General features: G+C 30.8%; 1 protein-coding gene across 1 annotated transcript; it reads left to right on the plus strand.

The window, feature by feature from the left end:
* The first annotated feature begins 145 nt into the window (after positions 1-145).
* On the plus strand, positions 146-2,574 carry LOC109594053 (G patch domain-containing protein 1). Its single transcript, XM_020009214.2, has 4 exons — positions 146-283; positions 340-641; positions 699-1,699; positions 1,754-2,574. Exons 1-4 carry the CDS (start codon positions 217-219, stop codon positions 2,454-2,456), a joined length of 2,073 nt encoding a protein of 690 aa, XP_019864773.2. The 5' UTR covers positions 146-216; the 3' UTR covers positions 2,457-2,574.
* Positions 2,575-9,396: the final 6,822 nt, after the last annotated feature.

Here is a 9,396-nt window from a genome sequence, read left to right on the forward strand (position 1 = left end):
GTTTTAAGGTCAGTTACATATTAATAATTAATATATTTGATAAAAAGTTGGAAAAATCTTAATCAGTGTTGCCAAATTTTTTATTTAAAATTATATAGGAAAATAAGTTGGTAACAATGAAAATTCAATTGTTGAAGAAATCTAATTAGGTTATGTCCTACGTTTACAAACATTTCTTGTAATTAACAAAAAGCTCAAAGTAGTGACATTATAAATATGTCGTCCGAATCGGAAGAGGAAACTTTTTGTTTCTATGGGAAACCTTTAGAACAGTACGACGAAGGTAATTGAATATTTTTACCGTGTTAAATCTTAATTAACGTATCGTTCATTCTTCAGATGCTTTTCCAAAAAAGAGGCCGATTCCTATTGAAGAACAGGTGGCAAAAGATGCGCAAGGCCGCCGGCGGTTTCACGGTGCCTTCACTGGCGGCTTTTCTGCGGGTTTCTTCAACACTGTAGGCTCCCTAGAGGGGTGGACACCTTCCGAGTTCAAGAGTAGTAGGCAGGAAAAGGCCCAAAATTATCTGCAGCGACCGGAAGATTTTATGGATGATGAGGACATGGGTGAACATGGATTCGCTCCACAAACTGTCAAGGCCACCAGTGATTATTCCACCAGTAAAAAACGACACAGAAAGGTAATTCACCACAATTTCATGTATTAGAAATATAAAATTTATTGTTGATTTACCCAGGCATTTTCTGATGGTCCAATTCCTGGTGAACCAGTCCTTCATACATTACTAACAAGTGGGAATGAAACTATTGGTTATTTATTATTGAAAAACATAGGAATCCAAAGCAAACTAAAAAGGCAAGATGATGATTCAGCAACAAGAACTTATGGTTGTGAAATACCAAAAAATGTGGACTTACCTGAAGAATTGAATGTTAAACAATATGAGATTCCAAGTATTTATAAAGAATTTTTGGACAAACCAAAGGCAAATACTTTTGGTTTGGGTTATGAAGGTTTGGACAGATCTCACGTCAATTTATTTCAAAGCAGTAACTTCGTGGTACGAGGTAAAAACAACGAAAAGTTGACGATTAGCGGGAAAGCTTTCGGAGTCGGAGCTTTCGAAGAAGAAGATGAGGACATCTATATGAAAGAAGATATGAGCCAATACGACTTTGAACTGACACGAGAAAAGAAACTGCAAAAAAAATCTGAAGTTAACAACTTAGTTTTTGGCATGTTTACAAAATCACAAGCACCTTTGGTGGCAAAAGAAATTTTTCCGCCACCGAAAATTCCGCACAGTTTCACAGGAAAACACAAAGTTAAGCGATCAAGATTCGAACCATTACCCGAACCAGCGCCAGTCGAAAGATCCGAAATGAATCCGGAAATAAGAGCTAGATGTTTGGGCGAAACAGATAGATCTTATACGGCGTCCAAACCTATTATAGAAAAGCCGAAAATCGAACCGAAACCCGCGGAAGAACCACCGCCAAAAAAACAATATGATCTGGCGGCAACGTTGGCGATGGACAGGTTCGTGTCTGCGAGCAAACCGGAGGACACTAACGACATTCTTGCGCCTGTCGAAAAAATGGAATCGGAACACGGGACGAAGGATTTAAGAGAAGCAGCAAGGATGAAAATGTTCGGTCCGTTGACTAGGATTACGACGGACTGGCATCCCTCCCCCGTTCTTTGTAAGCGGTTTAACATTCCAGAACCCAATTTTGAGTAAGTACATGTTCATGTTTTTGCGTTCATGTATTAAAGATTTTGATGTTGTAGCAAGTCTGGGCTGAACAAAGAGAAGAAGAGGACCAGGAATTTAATTTTCGAATACCAGAAACATGATGAACAAGATCAGAGTGTTTTTAAACCTGGAGTGTCTAACATGAAAAACGAGACTGCAATAAAAGATGAAGAAATAGAAACGACAACTGAAAATAATATAAACACAGTCAGTGATACCCCAATTTTGGAAATTAAAGTTGAAGATACCTCCTCAAAACCTCCAGATAAAGCGCCTGTTGATATAACAGATCGGCTGGACGTTGACAAAAACACCGATTTGTTCAAATCAATATTTTTAAGCAGTGATTCTGAGAGTGAAGCAGATGAAACAACAGAAGTGGAGGATAAAAACCGAGAAGAAGAGTTGAAGACGAACGTTTTATCGGAACAATTATTGCCTAAAATTAAACCCTTGAAGGAAGGAATACTGTCGAATTTGCCCAAATTTACGTTTACTAAACCCGAAAAGAAAAACGAAGAAGATAGATCGAAGAAATTGGAAACACAAGTTGACTCTTACGGCCCGAAATTACCGGAAAAATTGCCACCCACAAAACCGACAGAAGTCGTAATTTCTAGTGATGAAGACGAATGGGTTGAGAGAGGAAAGGAGAAAAAGAAAAGGAGTAAACACAAAAAGGAAAAGAAGCACAAGAAAGAGAAGCACAAAAAGAAACACAAGAAGGATAAACATTAGAAACGGCTAATCTGTGATATTAATTTAAATAGTATATTATGAAATTGATTAATTATGATTAAGTTACTGTTTGTTATTTCCATTTTTTCCATTTCCGAAATAAAGTTTGCAAATAGAACCTGGGTTGCCTATAAATAGGTACCAAACGAAAAAAAATTGTCATGTTAGTAATAGTTGATGTTTGAATACCGGAGTAAACTAATGCAAATGATATAATTTGACGTTGATAAATGAATTCATATATCAGAAGATTACGGAATCACATATATTCTATCCTTGTAGTTTGCACCCTTCATACATTAGCATAAAAATGCCGCAGGATATCCAAAAGAGACCGCAATCTAGTTCAGTCCAATTCAACTGGGCTTTCCATGAATTTATCTACTACTGGAAATAAATAATAAAAATAAGTATTACGCTGCAATACGTTATGAAATTTTATAAAACACTTTTAGGACACAAGTTGAACTGTTGTTAACATTTATTTCGTTAACTAATTATTGAACGATCAATACTGATTGTAATTTTAATTGCGTGTACGTTAATGTTAAACATATCAATTAGAATGCATATAAAATTAACATGTTAATTTAATTATAACTGGAGGCGGGTGTCTTTAAATACGGTTCTTTTAGGCTCGTCAACTTGGGTGGTCAATTATGGGTACGAGAGTACTTGTTAAATGTGCTTTATAACTAGGTATTTCCATCAGACAAATCGGTTATAAGAAATTATTCATGCTACTTTGGTTATGCACAATAAGAATCTAATTTGTTTCGAGCTCTAATGAAGTCGTTTGCTACTATTAATAACTTTGCGGTCGTTGTAATTTTTGTTATCTCCACAAAAAAGTGAGCAATAATTTGTCAACGTATTTGAACTCATACATATACAAGAAAACTAGATAAAAATGTGATCCGACAACTATTGTTTCTAATTTTACACTGACCCGCATAACGTTTTAAATGTTCGACCTAAACAATTTTTGGGGAAAATCAAAGAATCGGAGCAGATGTGAACAGACTCACAAATCATCTAATCGGTGATGGTTGATCTCTATTTTAAAAATTGAATATTGGTACCGTAAAAATTTACGGTCCGTTCAACGTGAACAATACGCCGTTCGAATTTACGTAGTTGGAACTTCCTACCCCCCGGAAGGCCCAAAACTAATCGCCAACAAGTTCCTAAGAATCTCCTTAATTATTTCGGGGTCGCATTTGAATAATAAAACTCGTTATGCGTTTGTTAATTGAATATTTGTGTTAATGCGGGATATTGTTATTTGAGATTGTTACTGATATGTTAATGGCACGGAATGGGAATTATTAAGTTTCCGATAGAAATTTGTCGTTGACACGGGTAACGAATGGTTTCAGATGAGTTAAAATTTAACGATCGATTTATGAATAATGAATATAAAAATAAAATATAAAATAAAGTATATAAAAAATAAAATATATTTTATATATAAAATAAATAATAATATATAAATATATAATAATAGTACATAAAATCTATAAAATACATAAAGTATATAAGATATATATATATATATATATATATATATATATATATATATATATATATATATATATAGTTGATGAAACATTGAGCGGCATTTAAATAATCATTTGCAAATGTTGTATATAAAATTATGGTTTGGCGTTCGAAACGAGTGATTATTCAATAAGGGTGACATTCAGAAAAATTTACTTGATCCGAATTAAAATGAAAGTTGTCGAGCGAGATAAAAGGTTAAATGGTAATAATTATGGATTGAATGTAAAGTAAACACTAGGAATAATGATAAGATGTGACATATAAGGGTCCGTGTGCTATTTTGCAACAATTTCATATTCGCCAGTTGAATAAATGCTTATAACTATACAAATATTTGTTTAAATGGCAATCAAAATAAATCCAAGGTTTGTTATAACGTTTGTCGATAGTGTTTATCTTTAATTTAATAAAAATTGTTAAAAAAGAATCAACGAGGTGGCCAACGTGTTTGTTGCCAGTTAATGCGTTCGAAAATTGTAAAAAAATATGCAGCCGAACGCGAGTTATTTATGTTAATAAACTGTAATTTTACGGCGCCTTCAATAACAACTACATAATCGAATTATTTGCACGTGCCGTAAAAAAACAATAATCAAGTTTAAATTACAATTCTTATTGTTACCTTTACGAATGTGCGTAGTATTTTAACGGAAGGAATTTGCAAACACAAATTCTTAATTAATGAATATGATACATTTGTTTGATCAACTCATCTCTGATTTCACCAAGCAACCGGAATAAACAAACAAAGCTCGTCCGAAATAATTGGAAGCAATTTCGTGATGGATTCTCTGATCGAGATCATCGATTTCCTCTACAAGTATTGGCACCAGTTATCCCAAATTAAGGTGCGGGCGGTGTCCCGAAATTTGCATCACTTCCTTATCATCTACGTAATCGGAGTGGTGGTGATGATACAGAACTGTTCAAGATTGAATCTTGAAAATATGGAGAAACAGCAATCCAATCCGGACGGCGGCAAAGCGAAGGCGGGGGACGAGGAATATCCGATAGTATGTTCGAAACATTTCAAGTAAATTTTTATGGCTGTAATTTGTTTATATATTTTCCTTAATAAATATATTTTTGTAAATAAATGCTATTGTGTCAATTTCTAAAGGTATTATTTAATATTTTGAAAAATTCTTTAGTGTAAACATTCTTAAAGTTATGTGTCATTAAACATCGAATAGGGAATTGTGTGTAGGCAATAAAAATATAATGATCATTAAATCTTAATCGTGCACTCAAGGCAAGGAGGGTGAAGACCCAAATATCGGGGTGAATTTCAATTAATCGCTCAATTAAAATCGAAAGCCGTTGCGTTATTGCTTTCCGTACCGTAAAAATTTCATACACACAACATAGTAACTTAATTAAGATAAAATCTGATATTAATTTCGGAGGGAATCGTTATTATACGTTAATTATTTATAAACACGCGATTAATTCGTAGATAAATCTTTATTTTGAGAAACTTTAATTACGCTCAATGTTAACTCTAACATGTAAGTTTATTAATTTGATATTTTAAGAACCAAAAAAAAGGAGACACTAAAGAACGGTTGGAGAAATAATTTACCACATGCGGAGAAAGTATTTCTTACTAATGTGCACTGCCTAGATTACAACATATGGGAACTATGATTCTAATCACAACAGACAAATTCTACAATCACGAAACAAAGCAGCTTTAATTTATTTTATTTCCAGTGTATATCTTCTATATTTCAATTGAAGTTGTATTCTTCTGCGTATTTGCATAAGAAAATTCAAAATTTGATGGTTCCGTTTAAAGTTTGTCGATGAGTAGCAAATGATAAGAAGTTAAAATTTCGCAATTCAATTTCCGTTTAGTGAATGGAACGAAAAGCAAACAGATGTGTACCATAAATTATGAATTTGAATAATGTACGGAGCCCAATCCGTGTAACTGATACGTGTGGAAAGATACAGGCGAACAAATATTGTTATCGCTTGGATTTTGGGGAGTTTGACGCCGGACCGCTTCTTTTCGTTCTTCACACGTCTACGTCTACTCGAATTATTTTGCGTTTTCTACTTTTCTATTAACTAAATCGTATCAATTTTTCGAAATATATAAGATAAAAATATTTTTAAATTATTTCTATAATTATTTGAATGTTTATTTGGTTTATTGAAATTTTAGGGTTGTTTCCATGGTGCTAAAATATATATTTTAGGGTTAGAATATCAAAATTGATTTTACGAAGGTTTATTTATATCAATATCAATATTGATATAAATGGATTTTGTGGATCCAAAATATGATAAACTGTTTAATAATTAATGTTTATTTAGTTTAAAAATCGAAAAAAATGTATAAATAAATACGACACATTTTTTAAAAATATTAGAATACTTTTTACATTGTACATACATTTATACATTTATATATTTTATACATTTTTTCATTTTCTATATTTTTTTATTCTATAAATTTTTTATACGTTTTTATACATTTTTTTATATTTTTACTTTATTATACGTTTATATTTTTATACACTTATATTTTATACATTTTATATATTTTACACATTTTACACATTTTAAACATTTTTTCATTTTATACATTTTCATACGTTTTTATAAATTTTTTTATATTTATTTTTTTATACATTTATTTTTTATACATTTTTTTATGCATTTTTTATATATTATTTTTTATACATTTCTTATACATTTATTTATACATACATTTTATACATTAATGAACATTTTATACATTTTATTTTATACATTTTTATACGTTTTATAAACATTTTTTTAAATATTTATTTTTTTATACATTTATTTTTTATACATTTCTTATACATTATTTTTTATACATTTATTTATACATACATTTTATACATACATACATTTTATATATTTTTTCATTTTATACTTTTTTATACGTTTTTATACATTTTTTATATATTTATTTTTTATACATTATTCTTATACATTTTTATACATTATTTTTTTATACATACTTTTTATACATACATTCATTTTATACATTATAATTTATATTATTTCTATAATTATTATTTGGTTTATTGAAATTTTAGGATTGTTTCCATGGTGCTAAAATAGATACTTTAAAGTTAGAATATCAAAATTAATTTTACGAAGGTAAAAGTCAATATTGCTATAAATGAATTTTGTGGATCCAAAATATAATGAACTGTTTAATAATCAATCTTTGCTTGGTTTAAAAATCGTAAAAAAATATATAGATAATTACGACTAGATTTCTATTAGTAAAATTTTAGAATAATTGGTATTTTTTCCGATTGGTCAATTGTGATGTAAACAGAACGATGTCATTAATGTTGACAGCAAGTGCGTATGTCCTAATCGAGAAACGATTGCGTTATTGAATTCGCCTTTTCCCGGTGGCGGCTTCTGCGGAAATCGCGTAAAATTTAAATGTGTCGCAGCGAAGGGAATTATGCACGTGTGATCCGAGCAACATGACACAGAAGGAGCGGCAGCGGTTTCTGATGACCACTCTTATCTGGTTACGTGGAACGAGAGATCAAGAGATCTAGAATAAAAATGTCGACAAATCAAAAATTGTGCAATTTCCAAAACAGATCCAATTAAAAAATGTTTAATTTTTTGTTGCAGATTAAAAATTAAATTATATCAACAATCAGCCCTTGATGATGGACTTATCGTTGGTGCTGTGACGTTTTATCTTGCGTGTTGTTTAAATATAAAACAGCGGCGCCAGTTGACGAAAATTTCGTGTTCGATTTGAGTAAACTAATTAAAAGCGTGTACTGTATGTTATATCGATGCCACTGAATCTGCAGTTTCAGATAACTCTCTCATCTTTGGTACTTGAACATGTATAATAACAAATTGATAAGCCGAATTTATTATACAAACATTCACGATATCGAAAAAAAATACACACCACTTGTCGTTAATCTAATTTAAGTAACCCAAATTTGTTACAATTATTGATATGCTGACCAGCCGAAACTATTTAAAGTTGCATTAATGTCATGGAAACCAATTTACATTGACCCTTAAGACGTTTTGATTCTCGAATTAAAAACAACTGAAGACGTCACCTGTCAACTATTTATCTCTTGTTAACAATTCAGAATAAAAAAACGAAACGAAGACCCATCCCATCATAAAGTCGTTTCCTCCATTGGGGGGTAATTTTTCACGCTTACGCCCTTCGAGGGGCGCCAACGACCAGAATATTAAAAAGGGAGCGGGAAGGTCTTTGTGGTGGTGTAAAACATAAGGACGGGAAGTTTTCTAAGGGGTGAAATTCCGTGTAATTGCATCACACCACTTTTTGCAGGCGTATATTGTCTCGGTGATAAATTGGGGGATGTCAATTACAAATGTTCGCCCAATAATTAACAGTTTATGTGAATACAAAAATATAATGTTTATAAAAAATATAATGAATGAGCAAAGAATATGGGACGATAAGAATACCGAATCAGTCCCAGAAAGTCATCAGGCTCATAATTTCAGGAAATGTTGGTACTCATAAGATATTTCGATGCTGTAAGTCTCAGATCTTTATCTATTACTGTTTCTGAATAAATTAAAAAATGCTGAAAATCTGTAAAAATTGCTATCGATTGATCTAAATACTGGATATGTTTTGGGGCATGATGGTAGCTTCTATGAAAAAAAGAGCTATATCTGTTCATAAGAACTTAAAATCATGTTATGATAAAGATAAAAATATGAAACTACACTAACTAAAAATTAAAAATCGATTTCTTTTTATGATTTAACTCTTGAAATGATAAAATACAGAACTTCTGCGTTACTGTACTAATGAAGACAACAGAATAAAGTATATAAAAATAATTGTTTTTCATATAATGAACTATAAACTTTTGTTTCTAACTATAAAGATTAAATCAGTATAAAATACTATTGTTTATATAATTCAACTACGTTTTATAGAATTTAAGCTTTCCTTTAACTTTAAAGTTCTGTATTTTATCATTTCAAGATTTAAATCAAAATTAACAAATCGTTTTTTTGAGCAATTTTTTTAATTTTTTTCAATGTGACGTACCGTTTTAAAAAATTCCCGAAGCTCATAATTTCATCGAAAATTGAATGAGGAATTAAAAAATAGTTTCATATTTTTATTGTTATCGTAACATGATTGAAAATCAAAATTGAGATTAGCTTTTTTTATGTTCTTATGAACAGATTTCTTATTTTTTCCTATATGCCTCAAAATATATCCATTGTTTAGATCAATAGATTCACAAGAAGAGAATAATAATAATAATTTTTACTGATTTTCAGTATTTTTTGATTTATTCAGAAACGGTAACAGATAAGATCTGAAACTTGCAACATCGAAGTATCTTATGAG

This window comes from Aethina tumida, chromosome 2, assembly GCF_024364675.1.
Source record: "Aethina tumida isolate Nest 87 chromosome 2, icAetTumi1.1, whole genome shotgun sequence".
NCBI lineage: Eukaryota > Metazoa > Arthropoda > Insecta > Coleoptera > Nitidulidae > Aethina > Aethina tumida.

Coding starts and splice junctions, on each gene's coding strand:
- LOC109594053 (XM_020009214.2), top strand. CDS start 217: ATGTCGTCCGAATCGGAAGAGGAAACTTTTTGTTTCTATGGGAAACCT. Junction 284..339: donor TTTAGAACAGTACGACGAAG/GTAATTGAATAT, acceptor TTCATTCTTCAG/ATGCTTTTCCAAAAAAGAGG. Junction 642..698: donor GTAAAAAACGACACAGAAAG/GTAATTCACCAC, acceptor TGATTTACCCAG/GCATTTTCTGATGGTCCAAT.